This window comes from Centruroides vittatus, unplaced genomic scaffold (genome assembly GCF_030686945.1).
Source record: "Centruroides vittatus isolate TY-2023 unplaced genomic scaffold, ASM3068694v2 contig_1159, whole genome shotgun sequence".
Lineage (NCBI taxonomy): Eukaryota > Metazoa > Arthropoda > Arachnida > Scorpiones > Buthidae > Centruroides > Centruroides vittatus.
In genome coordinates, this window is record NW_027120745.1 from 2,681,345 (window position 1) to 2,703,877 (window position 22,533).

Here is a 22,533-nt window from a genome sequence, read left to right on the forward strand (position 1 = left end):
TTAAATTTTAAAAAACAGTTGACAAATACTGCACTGTAACATTCCATGAGTATTTTTTTAAGTCTTCAATTAAATGTTTTTCATAATAGTAATTTCTCATCTTCAGATTAAATATTCTAAAATACAAATGGTTTCAAATGTGAAAGATGTTCCCCATTCAAAACTATATGAATTTAAAATGTTCAATAGATGAGAAATCACTACTTCAAAAACATTTAACTGAAGATTTGAAAAAAAAAACTCCTGAAACTATATAGCAGCGTTTCTCAACCTGGAAGTCGCAGTGATATTAAAGGGAGATCGCAAAACAATAATGAAATCATTTTATAAGAAAAAATCATTTATTATAAACTTATAAACATTTTACTTACAATAAGTACACATATAAAGAAAAGAAATTAATGCAATGGTTGCATTTGTTTTTCATTTAAAACTTTCTCCATATGTGGATCTATGTTGGAAACACACAAAAGCAAATTCTATTCGAGTGATAAAAGAGGATTCCTGTATTTATTTTTTAGCGCAACCATAGACGAAAAACCCTTTTCACAGAGATAAGACGTGGCGAAAGGGATTAATATTTTCAATGCTTCTGTGACTAAATTTCCATATTCACGTCAACAAGCGAGCCAAAACATATTTAAATCTTCAGATGTAAATTGCAGTTTTAGCGTTTTGTCGGCAGACATTTCGATGAACTGGTCGTGAATCTCAACTGGTAACTTAGTAGCGGCAACAACATTTTCACTAAATGGATTCAGTACCCATCTCTTTGAGAAATCATCTTTATCTTCTGGGAAATACTCCGTCAACTGAGTTTTTAGCTCACGCAAATGCATCTTCATGCAATCCAAACTGTGGTGAATAATAGTGTCTTGTTCATTCAAATTTTTCTCAATATAATCCAAAGTGAATGGAAACATATCCAAATTTTTGCTTTGAAGGCGAATAATCCAGATATCAAGCTTCTTAATGTCTGTCATTAATAAAATGTTTTTATCACGTCCTTGTAAATTCACATTCGAGTTGTTTAAATGCGAAAATACATCAGCTAAGTAAGCCAACAACAACATACACTCATTATTCTGTAAAAACAATGAGAATGGCATTTGTTTATCCTTGAAAAATATTATTAATTCATCTCTCAATTTCAATACCCGGGTTAACACTTTCCCTCGCAATAACCATCTTTTAGCAAACAGCCTGTTCTCTAACGGTCGACTTTTAATAAAATTAACCAACTTTACAGCTTCACAAAGAATTTGATTGAGATTTTCTGGCATATTTTTTGTGACAAGAGTGCGTCTGTGAAGGAAGCAGTGCGTCCATTCCACCCTTGGTATAAGACGATCTCTTAATATTTTCATTGATCCACTGTTCTTTCCTGTTATTGTCTTTGCATCATCACTACATACTGCAATACATTTTGTCCAATCTATGTTAGTATAGTTTCTCGTAGCTTCATAAAAAACATCAAAAAGGCATTGTCCTGTTGCATGACTCTGTACTGTTTTGCAAAACAACATATTTTCTTTGATTGATGTGTCCCTATCGCATTCATACCTCACAAAACATAAGAACTGAGACACGTTTGCTACATCTGTCGATTCATCAAATTGAATACTAAAAAATTCACTTGAACTCACTTGCTGAATTGTCTGATTGCGAACATCGGCAGCCATGTCATCGATTCTCCTTGATATTGTGTTGTTAGAAAGTGGAATGTTTTTCAATTTTTTGAAAAACATTCCACAATAATTTGTTCTAAAAGTAAACCAGATTTTTCTGCTATCTTGTATTAATATTAATAATTTTAGAATTAAATTAAATAATCTAGAATAAAACGAAAATAACACCTTTAACAAATTTCCAGCAACAAATTTAATCGTATAAAAACATTTTCAACTGATTTGATCAGCCTTCTTCAGTTAATCGAACAAAAAATAAAAAGAATGAAACTATAAAGAACAATTAACGTCTCAATGCATCAACCACAGAGACGCGGATGGACTGACGGCTGCCTGGAAATCGTTTATTGAATAGCAGAAAATTGGATAATGTGTATTTGGTCAAGGGCCAAATATACATTGTCCAATTCTGCATTTTTATTACCGTTTATCGCTGTATCGTTGTTAGATCATCTGCGCAACCGTGAAAATCTTTCCGTTCTCTTGCTTTTGTAAATTTGAATTATTAGTTTCATTCTTTTTATTTTTTGTTCAATTAACTGAAGAAGGCTGATCAAATCAGTTGAAAACGTTTTTATACAATTAAATTTGTTACTGGAAACTTGTGAAATGTGTTGTTTTCATTTTATTTTACCAATTCCAGTAAGTTCCATATTGTATAATCTAGAATATTCAAAAAGAAAAGGTCAACATAGAACAGACATAACTCACAACTTCTTCATAACATGTAGTTGTGTTATCAATTATGCAATAGGGGTCTCCATCCACTTTTTGCTTCTAGATCCATTAATTTGATTAAAAAATTGTATATTCTAAAAATAAATCATTTCGAGATTAAAACAAGTAGATATACTCTTTACTTCCGACTTCGAGAAATTTACTTTTACAGACTAACAAAATAATGAAGAAATATTAAACCTTTATTCTTATCAGTTCCATTCTCAAAAATCCAAACGATCCAAATGCCTTTTGCCTTTACAATCAGGCCTCATCAGTGGATACAATTAACTGCCGATTACTGATCTTTTTATGTGGGTGATCTCTTCCCAGCATGCATCTACCTTCATTCCCATATTCAGATTTATTACATTTGCATATGTTATAATACAAAAAAGTAATTTTCTCAAAGTCGGAAGTAAAGAGTATATCTACTTGTTTTAATCTAGAAATGATTTATTTTTAGAATATACAATTTTTTAATAATATTGTTACCAATCCCATTGGTTTTAATTTTACAAAACATTAATTTGAATTATATAATCATATTAATAAGTCTGAAAGTGTATTTGCATATTAAACAGAAGAAGTGGGTCTGAGTCCCACTCTACGTCAGTTTTTTCTTTCAGATTATTCCAAATCTAATTCTAAAATTATTAATATTAGACAGCAACCTTATCTTGATTATAACAATATAAACATCAACCCAATTATATAAGTTGTATCAAACAAATTTCAGAAAATTTGTTTGGCATAACTTACTTTACAGTAAAACTTTTCTAACTCTAAGCTCAAAAGGGGAGGAAAAAACTTCAAGCTACAGACAATTTAGGTTAAAGAACAATAGAGTGAAAAATGCTGATTCTGAACAGATTTGTATTTTTGCCTCTGTTGCATTATAACGAATTTTTGATAGTTTTTTGTTTTAAACAGCTCGTATAAGACCTTTCAGCAAAATTTTCAATGTAGCTAATGAAATAGAACAGTTTTGCAGGAACATGTTGTTGAGATAGAGCGAGTCCTCTCACTTTGGACTGGAATGTTGTTTGCAAATGAGTATTGGACAGTAGATACAAACAAAAAACTATTCATAATGTCAACCAAGCTCCAGCAATTAAACCGTTGCATGAACGTTTTCATATATCTTCCAGTAGACATCTTCAGGTGAAATATTACAATTCTACAATGAAATTCTTCATTTAGAATTACGGGTGCCGCTTAGTAGGTGTGGTGCCTGTCTATTGGTGGATGCATATGACATCGTAGAATCTGCATAAGAAGGAATGTCATCAGATAGGTGTTGATGAACACAGAATGTCCAAGCTGGTTGGAACAATTCCACATCCTTATGGTTGATGGAGTGTTTCTTTGCAGGTTGTAGATTTCATATTTTTCCAAATGTCGTAAGAGAATCCTTCATTCTATGAATGAAGATGAAAGAAGCTCTCCAAACCAGGTTCTGAAGCATAAGAAGTGAGGGCACTTGAAAAATGGCCTTTTTGATGTCCTGTCAGTGTTCCTTGAAGAGTGTTCATATGTCACAACACGTATCTCCAATGCATGCGAGTGGAGTATCGCATCTGTGATTGTGTAGAGCAGCGATTCTCAACCTTCTTAGCTCCGCGACCCCCCAAATAGTAAAATAAATAAAATTCATATTTTGCGACCCACCACCCAAAGGAATAAAAACAGTAAGCCTTACTATTACTAACTGAATTTTGACTGTAATTATAAATGTAAATTTTTTTAAATATTATATAATCACATTGCACTAATTTTATACATTAAGAAAATACTGACAGTATAAAAAATGTAATACAATTATTCCTATTATTTTATGTTGCTGCATTTATAGCAACAGGTATGAACATGCATGTATGACATGTACATACATGAGTAATTTACAAGTTCCAACTTGATGTGTATATGCTCTTCGTAATTTGATCTCCTTCTATAATACTTGCAGTGAGAGCATGTTTGAACATGCATATGGATGCATTTGAACAAGTCGTGTTGTCACTACTATAAGAGAGGCACTGGCGATTGCACCACTTCAGTTAAGTTTCAAATGTAAAGCGTGTATCTGGTGCTTTTATTTTAGTGTGCAGTCAACCATGAAATTGAATTGTTTATTTTTTTTTAAATTCTAATGCGAAATGGATAAATTAGTGAAAAAACAAAGTGAGCCATCTACATCCAGTTAATCAGTTCGTAAAAAGACAAGGTTATACAATGACAGTTATTTAAATTATGGTTTCACCTCATTGGATGGAAAGCCACAGTGCATTGTTTGCTCTCAAGTTCTCTCCAATGAAAGCATGAAGCCATCAAAATTAGTTTGACACTTGGAAACTAAACATCCAGCTCATAAAAACAAACCCTTGGGATTTTTCGAAAGAAAATTACATACCTCAAGAAATCAACTTCTATTTGTAAGTTAAGCCATATTGATAAAAGTGTACTTGAAGCATCTTATCTCGTAGCATTAAGAGTAGCTATGATGTCCAAACTCTATACAATCATCGAAAACCTCATATTGCCTGCTGCAATTGATATGGTCAGGTTTTAATAGATGTGGAAGAAGCAAAAAAATTGAAAAACATTCCGCTTTCTAACAACACAATATCAAGGAGAATCGATGACATGGCTGCCGATGTTCGCAATCATAATTCAGCAAGTGAGTTCAAGTGAATTTTTTAGTATTCAATTTGATAAATCGACAGATGTAGCAAACGTGTCTCAGTTCTTATGTTTTGTAAGGTATGAATGCGATAGGGACACATCAATCAAAGAAAATATGTTGTTTTGCAAAACAGTACCGAGTCATATAACAGGACAATGCCTTTTTGATGTTTTTTATGAAACTACGAGAAACTATACTAACATAGATTGGACAAAATGTATTGCAGTATGTAGTGATGATGCAAAGACAATAACAGGAAAGAACAGTGGATCAATGAAAATATTAAGAGATCGTCTTATACCAAGGGTGGAATGGATGCACTGCTTCCTTCACAGACACACTCTTGTCACAAAAAATATGCCCGAAAATCTCAATCAAATTCTTTGTGAAGCTGTAAAGTTGGTTAATTTTATTAAAAGCCGACCGTTACAGAACAGGCTGTTTGCTAAACTATGCGATGAAATGGGCGAAAATAAAAAATCTCTTCTTTTCCATACAGAAGTTAGATGGTTATCGCGAGGGAAAGTGTTAACCCGGGTATTGAAATTGAGAGATGACTTAATAATATTTTTCAAGGATAAACAAATGCCATTCTCATTGTTTTTACAAAATAATGAGTGTATGTTGTTGGCTTACTTAGCTGATGTATTTTCGCATTTAAACGACTCAAATGTGAATTTACAAGGACGTGATAAAAACATTTTATTAATGACAGACGTTAATTAAGAAGCTTGAAATTTGGATTATTTGCCTTCAAAGCAAAAATTTGGATATGTTTCCACTCACTTTGGATTATATTGAGAAAAATTTGAATGAACAAGACACTATTATTCACCACAGTTTGGATTGCATGAAGATGCATTTGCGTGAGCTAAAAACTCAGTTGACGGAGTATTTCCCAGAAGATAAAGATAATTTCTCAAAGAGATGGGTACTGAATCTGTTTAGTGAAAATGTTGTTGCCGCTACTAAGTTACCAGTTGAGATTTACGACCAGTTCATCGAAATGTCTGCCGACAAAACGCTACAACTGCAATTTACATCTGAAGATTTAAATATGTTTTGGCTCACTTGTTGACGTGATATGGAAATTTAGTCACAGAAGCATTGAAAATATTAATCCCTTTCGCCACGTCTTATCTCTGTGAAAAGGGTTTTTCGTCTATGGTTGCGCTAAAAAATAAATACAGGAATCCTCTTTTATCACTCAAAAAGAATTTGCTTTTGTGTGTTTCCAACATAGATCCACATATGGAGAAAGTTTTAAATGAAAAACAAATGCAACCATTGCATTAATTTCTTTTCTTTATATGTGTACTTATTGTAAGTAAAATGTTTATAAGTTTATAATAAATGATTTTTTCTTATAAAATGATTTCATTATTGTTTTGCGACCCCCCCTTTAATATCACTGCCACCTCCAGGTTGAGAAATGCTGCCATAGACTAATAAAATCTCTTGTTTTTGTATCATATGAATAGACATAGTAAACTAACAATAACAAGCAATTAGTTATTGTGACTTCGTCACAATGCTGAGCTGCAAATTTTTAATCTTATTTTTAATTTATTTTGTTTAAAATGTATGTTCTCTATCTCAAATTAGTAGTGTCTTGCCCCTGTACATCATACTTTTCCTTCACACAAACAGCTTTCTTTACCTGCTTATAAAAAGCATTGAGATCTGTGTGATAATAGTTATGTGATTACTGATCAGCAATTATTCTTCATGAATAATTACTGACTTCATTAAAAAGTACATAAACATAGCAAGTTATGGCCTTCCCTTGTTTGTCTAATTTTTACAGAATAAAACAAAAATATTTTGTATCAAATTATTTCATTTTATCATATTCTGATTATCAATACAGGTTTCTTCTCTGCTTTTCATGTTTGGTGAAAAATAAAATTATCCAACCTTGTTCATTTTGCATCTCAAAGATTCATATTCATTTAGAATTTCCCCTGCCACACAGACATGTAAAGTCCTAAGCACAAAAACTGGAAAATTTATATAATTTACATTTACCTCATGTTGATGGGGTAAATGTAAATGTCGATTTATTTTAACATTTTTTTAATCATCTCTACCAGTGATCAATTGATTATTAGATCAGTATCAGAATTACCCAATATTATGAATTAATAATCAGATATCCAATTATCAGTTTTTTAAACAGATATTGATATTTCCAATACTAGAGATGGCTAAGTACATCTTATGTACTGTAATAGCTCATTTCGCTGATTTTTAAGTTTTTAATATTTTTGTATACATTGCTAATTAGACTTTATGGTTCCTTCAGCAAAGGAAATGAGCACCAAACTGTCTGGATTTCCAGTATACACAGTAATTTATTAATCACAGTATTACGTCAGAATTAAGAAAATTCTGATTTCTATGATATTAAGCAAATTTGAATTTCAATATCTTTATTTTTAAATATTAGCTATGTATCAAAAATCTAAGAATTTTTTAAAATATGGTATCTTAATTAGATATTGGAGTGGATCAGATTTAATTAGATAGAAAAATGTTGGTATTGGATCAGATCAAATAATTTCCATATCAGTCACATAATATGAAGACATATAGAATAAATAAATTAGAATCACTAATTTCTGTATTCTACGCTAAATTATTCTAAACTTTTAAATCTAAAGTTTTAAGCTGAGGATGATCAGATTTTAACCAAAATGTTTCTATGAATTAATAAAATGTTGGCTTCCTGAAATTAGTAGCAATTTATTTATTTTAAAAATTGAAAGCACAAACTGGTAGAAAAACACAAGAGAAAAACAAAACTCTAAGTTCCAGCACAATACTTTAATATTGCTAATGTTTTCAGTTGTATTTAACCATCTTCAGGCAGTTCTACATGTCCATGTTTATACATTCTCATATAAACAGGGTACAATCAAATAAATTTAAATTCTTGTTTAAAAATAAAATCTGCAGTGCAATTGGTCAGAATTTTAAAATATGTTTTTAACATAAGAAAATTACATCTTATTATACTAGCTGCAAAATATAGAATGACATAATACTCAATATAAAATATTAAAACATAAACAGTCTGAAGTGAGAAGGTTATATCAATTTGCCTTTATAAAATTTCATAAAAAATTCTCTATGTGCACAAAATAGTATTAGTGTCCTACAGTGCTTTGGCCTATAATAATAATTTCTAAATTTCCAAATGATCTATGTATTTTAGATGATTCAGATCCTGTACCCATCTCAGTATCTTGATCCCTTAAAAGTCAATCTCAACAACATTTTCCATGGAGTAAGCTGACAAAGCTGTCACAGTTTTACCCTTCTTTATGGTTATCTAATGTTCTTTGATCCTGGTTTTTAGTAAACACAAAGTGGCACCAATGTATTCCAAATGTTAATTGGAACACAGTACAGTAGAATCTTGGTAACCTGGCTGTTTGCTAATTTGAAACATCCAGTAATCTGACACTAGTCAACTCTCAAGTATTAGAAACACTGTTGCCAAGTCATACAAGCTTCCCACTAGACCTAACTCCAGTTTCCACTAAATTTGAAAACCTTCCCAATAAGCATGGCATGATATTGACCCTGGACATGAACTTGCACATGATATTAAATATTGTTAGGCTTGTCATCATAGGCTATTCAAAAAAGTATAGTATCTTATAACAATATGAGAGAGAAGTCACACCTAACTGATGTTAAAAAACATATATTTGTTAAAAATTGTAAATACTTTCAAAGACATACAGCCTTCATCATCAGGCAAAAATCAAACACAAACTTTAAACATAAGAATAGAACATAAATGTAACATTTCTTTTTTAAATTCAGTTAAGGCATGAGGTTAGAATATTAAATATTCAATAAAAATTAGAACAGTCTAATAAAATGAGATATATGTAAAATTATCAACAAAAATATAACTCCCAAGTATAAAGACCTTTAGATTATCTACAAAACATATGAGGTAAATATTGTTTTTGTCAATTATCTTATAACAAAATATAAGATACGATACTTATAAATATAAAATGAGTCCTCCAAAATTTCACACCAAAAATAATGTACCTCCCACTAAATTTAGTGAAACGTCACCAACTTACTTAGTAACATTATCAAGTTGGTATATGTTCAGCAGTGTATGCGAATGCTTTGATCAGTAGTCTAACTTTGACAGTTGTTGCACCAACAACTGTCAAATTTATTTACATGCCATTGAAATTCATCTTACTTTCAATAATTCAGCAATCTCCTTAATCCAACATTGTTTTGATCCCAAGATTGAACTGTATATACCAGGCACATGCTGAGGATTGATTGGTTTTATTCAAATACTAGATTTTAACAGAAAAAATGATTAATATGCATGATGCAGAAGTGTCGAAAAAAATGTTAATAATTAAACTGGCTTTTAAATCAGGCTCATTGATATTATTCTTCATTGAGTGTTGCCAAAAAACATGTCAGTGATATACACATCACTGATTTACAGTTATATTTTTACAAAATACAATTGGTTTAAGTAAAAATTAAAACTTGGCTGATGGTTGGACTGCCACTGGTGTGTTGAAACAATAGAAAGAGGAAAATGAAGACAAAATCTTTTTGTACATTCATGATATTTTTGTATATTTAAAAAGTGTAAGTACCATTGGCCAAGTTTTAATTTTTACTTAAACATATTGTAAACAGTGATATTGGCAAAATTGCCTGAGGAAGCTTTTACCATTTGCTTTTTATTCAGGAAGTGGGACCTTTAATAAAAAGTTGTCTCTATATGTGAAAACTGTTTTTGGACTGTTGCTGATGTGTTGAACCAATGGAAAGAGGAAAACAAAGATAAAATTTTTTTGTATATTCACATTTTTATATATTTTTAAAATTATTGAACAAATATATAATCACCTTTCTTCTTACTAAATTCTAAAGATAAATTTCTGTCTAATTATTTAAATTCTAAAATTCTGGAAATAAATTTAATTTGTCCACAGTAAAAAAAGATTATTTTATTTGAATATCATATTTGAGAGAGAACTCAGCAAACTGTTCCAAAACTAAAGCAACAAAGTTCAATTCCATTTAAAGCATTTTAAACAATATGTTAAGTTTAGAAATTATGTGTTTTCCTATTCCATATAAACAGAGATAAATATCGCTTTACGCCACTCCTACCTTGGCTACTTAAGTGAGATGGCCATTAGCTACCTACCTAGATAGAGTTTGATTTATATTAAAACTTATGCAGTTTTACAGAGAAATTTCAGGAAGACCATATAAGTGAGGTGGCCACAAAGCAAGGTTTTATTGTACTTTTTTCTAAATATTGTTCTAACAGGACAATATTTAACTGGGTGACAGCGAGTGGGTAATGGTAAAATAAGAGATCAATAATAGACAAAATACAAAATTTTTTATTGTTTTCTTTGTTAAAATCACCATTCTTTTCTATTGATCTACTATCCAGTGTATTTAAATAATGCAATAACGACTTCTTCTAATAAAACTGTAGTGCGTAACACAGAGAGACAGTCTAAAAATGTTTTTAACAAATGAGTTAAATGAGTTAAAAGAACAATTTTGTAATTGACAAACATATTTATACATGTTACATACTTTAATTATTTATTTTTACAAGTAAATAGAAAAGTCTCAAAGGACAATTGATATCTATTCCCAAAATTAACAAATATACATAAAAACAAAGACAACAATTACATAAAATTAAAAATACATTACATTATTCATTAAATACAATATACATTAATTAAAACAAAAAGTATAAAAGTTCTTTGAAAGAATTTGTTTTCAAAGAACTACTTTCTTTGATGCACTTTGTTAACAGCTTCTGACACTCAATAATTAACAATGCTGAAGTATATTATTTCCTAAGTTGGAAATAACTCATAACTTGTACCTCATAAGTCTCAACCATATTTATATTTATATAAATTTTACCAATATTTCACATGCAAAAGTTTTTAAGTTTCTATTACCCATATTATTGAATATCAACCATTGTGAATCAGGCCCAGCTGTTGTGTACCCATATAAGTAAGATAGCCACAAAGCAAGGTTTTACTGCACTTTTTTCTAAATATTGTTCTGAATATTGTCTTGTGCTGAAATGGTGGTATGTCTTAAATGCCATAAAATACATTAATTAATTAGCCTTGAAATTGGCAGGTAAAACTGACATACGATATACAGATGTAATATCTTAAAGTTTTCAAATAAACTTTGATATATACAGTAGTATAGTCCTGTAAATTCAACTTAATGTGGACTGAGGTGGTGATAAATTATCAAAAATGATGAGTTTTATGAATAGCAATAATGCTGGTATAAACAGCTGAATAGCAAATTCATATACATATTAACTTACCAATAGTGACTATTTACACCTGTAATTAAATTTTTTAATTTAAAAAATATTGGCTATTCAGTGGCTACTTTTATGTTAGTGACATTTGCATCTTGGTGTTTTGCAGTGGCACCTTGAAAAAAAAAACTATATTCTTTGTTAACACGTGGAATTGATGCTATTATCAAGTGTCACCAATGAAGAACAATAACTTATTTGATCTTACAAGTATTAGTATTAAGTTATAGAGGTAAAAATTAGATTACATGTATTTCTTTTCTTTTTTTTTTGAATGATCTGATGAGTTTTATGAAATGTTGAGTTATTGAGAGCAAAGTTTATATGACTTTACTGTATTACTTCTGTATATTTTTTATATCTTTTTAAAAATTTGAGCATTTTGGATAATATAACCAGTAGGGTTTCTCATTTCCCGGTCCTTTGCTTGTCCCAGGATTTTGAGAAAAAGTGATCTGTTTCCCAGGATATAATTAATTATTTTTAAGATATAAAATAAATCTTGAAATCAAATGATATAATTATTTTTTTATTTATTAAGTAATTTAATACATCCTACAACCTCCAAAATAATAATATTAATAATGCTGTGTAAAATATGTATTAAAAATTATCTTTGAATTATGTAGAAATTTTTACAAATAGAAAAAATTTATTAATGTTTGTTGGAAAATGCTTACAAAGAAAAAAGTGCCTTTGAATTGAGTTGAAAATTTAAAGAAAACATGAACTTAGATCAAACTTCTTACTTAGATGGTAATTTTCATTTTTTAAATAAAACATAATACAAAATATTATTGTAAATTTTTATAATAAGATTTTAAAAAGCAAAGATGGTCAATACTCAGATCACTCAATCTGGTTCTTATTTTAGTAATGAAAAGTCCTGCTACCGAGAATGCCTTTTCAGATTCAATTGTTTGTTTTGTTAAGTTATGGCAATGCAACACTTGGGCAATTTGCCTAGGGGAAATGCCTTCCAGGAGGTCTTTTAAGGGAAACTAGCCCCTATTTAAACATTACAGACGTGGAGAAAACCCAGAAAACTCCACGTAGTCAGCCAATCCAAGCGAGGCGCAAACCCACAACTGAACTCCCAGTGTTCAGGGTACAAAGACTGCTTGGGCACTGGTGAGCACCCAATTCAATTGATATGGGTGGAATCGTCTTTAATGTATTTAAGAGAAGTCGGATGCTATGTGTTTTTTCACCTGTAGCCTCGAAGATTTCTAGTTCATTTTCGAGATTCATTGTACGTACTTCTTTTGCTATTTAGTATTCTTGATTTGTCTACCTTGGCTGCTTTAATAGTGGCACTAAGCTTATAGCCCAATAATTCAGCAATTCATTTTGCTTCAATAATCAGGTTTATAAAGAAAAACTTCATACTTGCATACTTCATACTTGTTTGCATCCTTGCCAGATTGTGCAAATATTGAAGTTACTGAGCATGGTTAAAAATTAATTCAGCATCAGCATCAATTATTCAGATATTATAAGTTCCAACAAGTATATAATTTTCAGAGTCCTACCACAAATAGGCTACATATTGATTATAATAACCACAACAGTAAACTGGAACAATATATATAGACTCACCTAAACGTCAAATTTCCAGCAAAACACCCAATTGATTATTAACAATCTTTAACATTCCATAACATACAAATTTAAAAAACTAATAATAAATATAAATGTATTCTGACGGTTTAAGAGTTAATTATATTTTCTATTTGCAAAATTCCTCAACCTTAACACAAAATAAGAAAAAAGTGAACTTTTAAGAAATTTGCAGGATTTCCTGGGTTAAAAAATAGCCAGGATCCCAAGATCCTGTAGAGAAATGCTAATATCTAGCCTTTTGATGGATATGTGATCCATATCTATCACAGAGGGAGAACTATAAATTTTTTTCCCTAGGTTCCGAGAAAATTTAAGAGGCCTGTAGTTGCATCTACCCTTATAAATTTATTATTGTTAGTTAACTGAAAATAAAATCTTTAACATCGTTTTTCATTAATAAAGAAATAGAATAGGCCTACTTATTTCATTTCTTCAAAAAAAATAACAACAACAACAAAAGGGGTCTGCTCTACCCCCAGGGCCCATACAAGTTATTGATATCTCTATATATGATTCAAAAACATTAGCTTTTTTTGAAAATGTTTACACCACAAAAAACAACTTATGGGTTGGATAAAATATTTATGATGAAAAAGGAAACAATTACCGTATATCTCGGCAGATAAGACGACCTTCAGATAAGATAAGGTATAAATTTTTGTTGAAGTTTTTATAGTTTTAGCATATATCTGTTCTATAAGACGACCCCCAAATTATCAATGGCCTATGAATTTCATTTAGATCAGCAATCACCATCTGGATAATGACACTATAACATATACAGAATTATGTCCTATTTGTAATTTTTTGAAAGAACATCAAATTTTATTTTCTTGCATCTGGCGGCACTGCCTTGTGATTGTTGCAAACTTTCACATTGATTCAGGCATTCGAGTACCTTGACTATTCACAAAAACACCATATGGCCTATTCTATTGATATGTTGTGGACATACTCTACTAGTAAATAATTACGGTTTGTTTGTTTTACTATAATGGTTTTAATTTATATAAATTTCAATCTAATTTTTGTGTATCTGTCCTATAAGACGACCCTGGATTTTCGGGACCTTTTTCTATGATTCAACTATCGTCTTAACTGCCGAGATATACGGTAATTTTCATCAATAATATTTAATAATATAATTTATACATCTTTTTCATATTTTCAATATTTTTATATTGCATTTAAAATTTCATATTATTTTCTTATGAAAATATTAAATTAATTGAAAAGCTATATACTGCTAATGATAAAAAAAATTTCAGTTTGTACAGATATTTAAAAAATTGTTATTTAAATTAAAAAAATAATAATGCAAAATTAGATATATGTATTTAAGTTTCAAAAACAGCAACTCATAAGCTATTATGTTTCATTGGATCTGAAGAAATAAATTAGACTAATAGAAAAATTATAATTTAATAGTCAGCCCAAAAGATTAAAAAGTCAATATTTCTTATGAAAAGTAAAACATTTTCTGGAAATGAATGACAAAAAGCAAAAAATTCAATGAAAAACAAAATTTATAAAACCAAAACTAAGGAAGGATGAACCAATTAGAGAACTGTTGATGCAATGACCTACTCCTGGAAATCTCTCATTGTGAAATTTTTTCTTCCTTCTCTTAGATTATGATCTTTTCATTTGAATTTGAAAATAGTGCTGTATTTGAACGAATTATTTTATAAAGAATTTACAAAATTTATAACTCTCTGCATTAATATATATATTTGTAAACAATCACTATAAATCTGTAAATGTGTTTCATCAAAAATAAGTTACATAATTTCTAAATAATTTTATATAAAGCAATTTTATTTCATACACTAATTCAACAATCAGACTCATGCACTTTTTTAATATTTGTATTAAAATTAATATAAAGAAATCAGAACATCGATAACTGTTTTTACTTTTATCATTTTAAAGCATTTTCTTACATGATCTTTGTTCCAAAGATGCTTTGAGCAATAAGAGCAAAGATACTTGTCAATTTTTATTTCATTATTTTTAATTAATTTTGTTGTTTTTATTTAGACTATTTTATTACTTTTTCTACTATAATAAACTTTCATTAATCTGAATTTCATTCAATCTTACAATGTTTGCAAAGAATATTAATTAAAAGATATGAATAAAACGGCTTCTTTGATTATTTCCAGTTTAATGTTCAATTTTCATAACAATCTAAATATCTGATGCAAATTTATCATATGCTTCACATCCAGTTTTGGTTTTACATTAGTCTTTTTAATAATATCTTTTCTGTTGTACTTCATTTTTAGTTTAAGTCTGCATAATGACATTATAGTTCAGGGTTTCCCAACGGGGTTGGTATTAGCCCCCTAGGGATCGATGAAAGTTTGAAAGGAATCAACGAGTAAATTATACAGTAGACCCCCTTATAACACGAGTTCATATAACACGGCGAAAAAATTGCAATCGGTTTCATATAACACATTAAAAGAGACTCGTATAACATGGTAAAACATCATCGCCGACTCGTGTTGCGACAAGATTGGTCAAATCTGGACCAACAGTGGACTAGCAGCCGAACTACTTGCCGCCATTCAGCGCCACGTGTATATACGGAGAGTTTAGGTGGGAAAGTATTGATAAATTTTTATACAGTTCTTGTGAAAACAACATTTACAGTATTATTCAACGATCATAAAAATTATATTTCTATTAATGATGTCTCCAAAGTTCAGCGAATTCTTTGCAGAAAGAATAACTTATCAGAAAATGCATCCGCCATTTGACAAGTTGCTCCGCGACAAAAACAAGCTTAGGCAATGGCATCTTCAAACGGTACACACTCGGTAAGTAATCCAACAATTTTTTGTTTATAGCATAATTTATATGGATTATTCCCAAAAAATTATACGTGATTTGGAAATGTTGGGTCAAATTATTCTAGAATCGATTAATTTTATAAAAGAAAACCTTTCAAACAGCCATAGCCCCTAAACTGCACACGTGCCAGGCTGTGATTGGCTCATATATTTAAGGGACTCGTACAACACGGATTCATATAACATGGAACGTATCTACCGTGTTATAGGGGGATCTACTGTATACATATTGTATATGCATGTATATTTTAATATTTTTTTAATTATTTAGTAATTATAATCATTTAAAAAATCTTGAAAATATTTGTACTATCATTTTCAAAGTTTTACAAATATAAAAAACTATATTAAAAAAATAAAATATTTATTTATTTAAGGGAGGGTCAATAAAAAAAAATTTTTGAAAGGGTCGATATATGAAAAAGGTTGAGCCACCTGTTTTAGTTCATGACTGATTATTCTTTAATCTATACCAGGCCTGGCCAACCCGCGGCCCGCGGGCCGCATGTGGCCCATCACGTTAAATTGTGTGGCCCGTTAAGTGATATTATATATCTATTAAAACTTTTGTTTCCCGTTATGTGTATACCAAAACAATTAAATAAATGAAAATTTGCATGTGTCATTGTTATATTGCACAAGTGCAAGTAGAAACTCTTGGTATAACAATAAAATCTTATTTATTTTGTATTTGTTTTACTTTTTTAAAAGCATGTTTGCCTAAATTGTGGCCCACCATAATGTTACATGTGATCAAAGTGGCCCGCAAAACAATTTGGGTTGGCCAGGCCTGATCTAGACAATCAATTTATGAAATTTACTTATATTTTAATAGTATGTATTCTTTTTACTAATTCTTGTATTCTGTATCATAAACTATTTAGAATATCAAGATTTTAATTGATTGTTAATAATGTTATTAAATTATTTAAAAATAAACTCAATTTAAAAGACTAACTCTTCTTATTTATTTGATAATTTTATCATATCCGTAAAGAAGCATATTAAAATGTATTCATGTGCAGCATTACATTTATAAATTGCCTTTTTATAATTATTTACTTAAAAAATTTAAATTTATCAAAAGTTTTTAAGAATAATTCTTATTTTATAAATACCACGATAAATAATTATTATTTGATTACAAACTCTCTCCATAATTTTATGCAAAAGTGCATCAACAATAAAATAATTTGATTTTAAATCAAATTATTTTATTGTTGATTAAACTGCATTTGTATTATAATCATTTCAACACGATACACCGAAAACAGCACGAAGAGCATCTTTCATTTGCTTTGCAACGATTATTGTAAAAATTAAGTTAATTATTCTATTGCATTTATGTCAATTGCAATAAAAATAATTAATAAAACAATAGTATTTAATCACTGATAAAAAAAAATTTAAGCATTTATTATTAAGTTTATTTAAAACGTCTTTATGCATGTAAATATTCGAAAATGTAAACAAAATAGTCAAAAATTTATCAATAGAATATAACAAGATTAACAAATTAATCTCATTACAATGATACTTCCATGTATTTTACACAATTTAGGTGAATATAAAATGTAAATCTCCACGAATTTGTAGTATTATTAAAGTTAATATAATAAAATTAATGAAAATGAGTTGAATATCTAAAGACAAACTTTTTTCGATTGAAGAAAGTATTAGAACGAAATTTGAATTTTTCGCTAATTGAAAGATTATAACGAAGAGTATTTCAGTTGAATATATTGAAAATTGTATTATTACCTTTAAATGTTTTAGAGAGAGTATACATTAGTTGTATCCCTCCATTTCGTTAAAATATATCTTTTGAGAGTAAATAATCGTAGCAGTTCTCAATCAGATATATTAATTTAACCCGATGTATCCTTAAGAAAGCTTTTTATTGCAAAAAGTCGTGTAAAACGACGATACACTACTTAATTCATCTATTTGTTTTTATTTATAACGTTAGGCCTACCAATAAATTTTCATTTTCTTTCATTTCTAATTAAAACTTTAAATACTGTACATAAATTATACGTATACTTACCTAAGTTTTTTATTTACAAGTATAATTTTAAATTCAGTTTATTATTAGAAAGTTTTCCGTAATAAATTTAATACCAAATCCATGAGTCCAAAAGATCATCCGCCATCTTGCTCTCCAATCATCTGGCACTTGTCTAAAAAAAAATTATTTAATTCTTATTAATTTTTTTTTATAATTAGTTTTATCATCTTTACATTAAATGGAATAATATTATTATAAAATGTTTGATGTTATAATTCTCTTGATTTTTTCATTAAATTATTTTATTAAAATATAAGAATCGCCAGAGGGCATTTGAAATATAGAATTATATATATATATATACAGTGTATATATTTTATATTTCTATTAAAAAAATAAAAATTATAATTATTACGTAATATTATTTTTTATCTGAATATGTATAAATGTAAAGATTTTGATAACTTTTTAAAATATTATTTGAATTTTAAAATACGATATTTTCAAATTATGTCGTAATTTACGAAGAAAAACGTTATCTTAGCATTATCAGTTTTGCGTTCATATGCATTTAAAATTTATACATAGAAATTATCAGATTTATTTCTAAAATATTTAATTCATTATTTCACTTTATATTTGTTTTATATTTATAAATGTAATAATTTATGCTTATTTTTATCTCATATCAAAGATTAAGAAATGCGTTCTTATCTGTATCTTTTTTTGCGCAGCGTCTCGAATAAAAGTGTACGAACGTAATAATTATAACCTACAGTATTTACTTTTAAATATAACCGAGATGCTATTTTTTATATTTGCGAATATATGTATTGTAATTATACAATTCGAAAACTGTTTCAATGCAAAATGAAGATATTTCGCTTTGAGTTACAGTACTTTTGTTTATTTTGGAGAATTTCTTGATTTCTCTCCAATAAAACCGGCTTATATCATAACGTAACCAATTCTATTTGTATAACATGGATGTATTTAATAATGCATCTCTGATCTTAAGATCCGTCTTCGCTTTGAATGTATAAATATCGTATTATAAAATTTTCTAGATTATATAAATCAAATAGCTGTATCTTTCGATTGAATTTTATCGAATCTAAGAAAGTACTGATGAGAAAATCAATGTGTCAATCTATCTTTCAACTAGTCTAGCGCAAATCTTAAAAAATATCTCTAGTTTTATCAATCTCTAGTCTGTCTCTTGAATTCAGAATATATTTTAACTAAAATATCTTTGTAAATTTAGAAAACAAACTTTTATCTAAATTTTCTTCTTGTTTGTTTGCCTTAAAATGAGAATAACTTATTGTACAGGTGGATTCCACGTGTACAGCGCGTTACTCTTGTAACTAATGCTGTTTTTCTATTAATGCACAAAATAACTCAACAATTTCGTGTAAAAGTTTACACGAAATAAATTGAGAAATCTTGCTTATTTAAATTAATAATAAGCAAATTCTTTTATTACATTAATTCGTGATTTAATACTGTATATATATATATCATAAACTATATTATATATAAATTTTCAATTAACTTTCTTTGTTTTTTTTTTTTTTTTTTTTTTTTTTGCTTTTATTTATCTATAAACCATCGAAATACAATTAGTATTTATACAAACATTAACTGTTCGGATTGTCGTCTTGATATAAGGATACAGTATTTCAAATGTATTGATCTATTTTTGGCTTTATTTTTGCAACTGAGTATGGCATACAGTACACATTCCATTTTTTGCTTTAGTAATTGCTGAAATATCTTATATATTTTTAGAAAAAACTTTTATTCCATTTTCTTTTTTCGTATAGCCTATATTTGTGATTTTTATAGATAATAAGCAACGCAAATAAACACATTATTTATTAAAATCATGCATAATGTCAAAAATTTAATTTTTTAATGCATTGTAAATTTTTTGGCTATTTGGTATAAATTACACGAGTTAGCTTAATGTCGGCGGTTTCGCTTTCTTAGGAGTTTCATGCCCATAAAAACTATTCATTACTATTATTATTATTATTTAATTCCGTATCTGCATCTGTGCTCTAGCAAAGATACAGATATAGGCCTGTAAAGAAATTCACCAGGCGGTTCGAAATGTATGTACAGCACAGTACAGTATGTAAGTTGACAAATAAAAATATATGCAAAATATAAATAATATAATACAATTATACGAGTGTTTTAATAGGATGAACAAAAAGTACAAACCTTCTCTCAATATAATTAAAATAAATATATCATAGCTAAATGAATAGACGTCATTGTAAGCCAAAAGTGTATATGGAGGCTGCTTGTAATGCTACAGCTTCCTATCGATATCAAAGCAATCCGTTTTATTGCTTAAAAATAATATAATAACGCATAATGCGTGACTTGACTTCAACAGCAGAAAGCAAAGTAAAAATTACTAATAGAAATCTACGAACGTTTAAAACATAATATGGTATTAGCTATGAATAAACACATCGAGATATTAAAATATTCGATAATTAAACTGTTGTTTGCAGTTTGGTCATACAAATGGCCAATACTCATTTTTATGGACATTGTAAAGTTTGCTTGCACCTTTATAATATGAAAGTTTTGTATTAATATTTTATACTCTAATATTGAAGACTGTTGTTAAATCATGTTTTTTCTATATAAAATAATATTGGCACAAGTACTGAAATTCGACGGCCGGATGGCCGAGCGGTAAAGGTGGCAGCCTACCGCTCTGGGGGACCCGGGATCGAATCCGAACGGGTCGAATAATCCCCAGGAATTTTTCGGGGGGTGGTCCGTTCGGATATGTCGGGCCCCGTCCCTCACCACCCGGTCGCCCCATTGTGGGCCTGGCCGAACCCATAATGGGCTTGCTATAAGAGGCCCTCTTAGTGCCCACTGGGCGGAAATAGTTACAAAAAAAAAAAAAAAAAAAAAAAACACAAGTTTGGAAAACAAGCGACACTAAGATGCAGCGGAACGAGTGCTAAACACAAACTGATGTAGCAAGCACACAATCCGGGACTTTCCCTCTCCTTGTCACTCGTTACGCGAAACGTCGCTTGTTAAGCGATTCATATTTTTACAATTTGCTTTGCTCGTTATGCGAGTTACTCCTTAAGCGAGATTCCACTGTATATACGAGGAGAGACACGATCACACCAATTTCATTAGAACTAACTCCAGTTTATTCTTAAAATTTTTGTGTTACGTGCGTGTGATATCGGTGAATCCTGAGTAACATGTCACTTGCTGCACCCTTGTTACGCATTATAAGTTATAAAGTATATAATAAGCCGTGATATTAAATCATAAATACAGTTTTTCAAATGCAAATGCATTCTATTACATGGAAGTATAAATATAAAATTTTGACGGTAGAGGTTAACTTCAAAAGTGAATCAAGTACTACAGTTCGTGGACGTCTGCAGAGGGGGCAAATGGAACACTTGCTCCGCCCTGGGATCGAGTAAAACATTTCCCAAATTATAATCATAAAAGTGATTGAAATGGTTGAAATATGTAACTTTAAACCCTCAACCGTGGAATGTTTCATCTGTCTTAAAATCTCTTGTCTGTTTTAAAAAAATAAAAAAAAAACAAATTGTAAATGCTAATAACGAGTAAAATCGTCACTAAGTCTGACCCAACCGGAGATTCACACCACCTCCATTATCTTTCCACCCCCTCAACCTTTAACCGCCAAAATTAATATCGTCGATCACCCTAATAATCAAACCACCCTGCAAAATTTCTGAAATGTGTAAATTAAGACATTCTGGTAGCATTACTGGGGTGCAAAGGGCGACAATCATTACAGGTTCCTCTTTGGATTTTCAAAAATACAGATAACGTTACTTCAGAATAAATGAATGATTCGACATTTCTATAATTTTATTTACAGTATTAGAAAAAAAAGCATAAGAGCATTAGAAAGACATAAGCATTAGAAAAAGCATCACTTTTAGTTTTTTAACTTAAAATAAAACTTAAAAAACTAAAAGTGACCCTGTTTCTAATGAATTTTATTTTAATAAAATGATCTTTTCTAAAATATTTCAAACCGATTAATGTTTTTTTCGTAATACATGACGTAAAAATATGACGGGATCGTAATACGTCACGCGTTCTAAACAATACATTCTAACAATACGTAACGAATTCTTAAGCCTAACTTTTTCTATTGTAGGTAATAATTGTTAGGCGTAAATTTGTTCGAAAGTTCCGCGTTTCTTTGAGATTTCGCGAAAAAAATGCGATTAAGTAAATTTTGGTAATGTACGGGACGCAGAAAGGGCTCTCTGTGTCGCCTTCTCTTAGGCCCGCTCGAGTAATGAGATGGAATCTCCCGTCGGCCTTTTTACTCGAGTTACTTTTTACTCAAACTAACTCTGTGTACCCCATCTTTAAAGCACACTCGGACGAGAACAGTTGTCCGAGAGGGCCTTAAAGATGCGCGACACAGAAAGCCTTCTTCGCCTCCAGTCAAATCTCCTGCCTTCGTCCGAGAGGGCCTTAAAGATGCGCGACACAGAAGCCTTCTTCGCCTCCAGTCAAATCTCCTGCCT

General features: G+C 29.7%; 2 protein-coding genes across 2 annotated transcripts in view; both read right to left on the reverse strand.

Annotated features, from left to right (window-relative positions):
- Positions 1–18,131, reverse strand: part of LOC136980173 (E3 ubiquitin-protein ligase HECW2-like) — a 123,846-nt gene extending 105,715 nt beyond the window's left edge. Inside the window, exon 1 of the mRNA XM_067276225.1 lies at positions 17,999–18,131. The gene's annotated coding sequence lies outside the window, so the exon portion shown is untranslated. The remainder of the gene's footprint in view (positions 1–17,998) is intronic.
- On the reverse strand, positions 618–1,682 carry LOC136980179 (zinc finger BED domain-containing protein 5-like). Its single transcript, XM_067276238.1, has one exon. The coding sequence runs from the start codon at positions 1,680–1,682 to the stop codon at positions 618–620; it is 1,065 nt and encodes a 354-aa protein (XP_067132339.1).
- Positions 18,132–22,533: the final 4,402 nt, after the last annotated feature.

Excerpts from the sequence above, each read along its gene's own strand:
- LOC136980179 (XM_067276238.1), bottom strand. The coding sequence starts at position 1,682 with ATGGCTGCCGATGTTCGCAATCAGACAATTCAGCAAGTGAGTTCAAGT.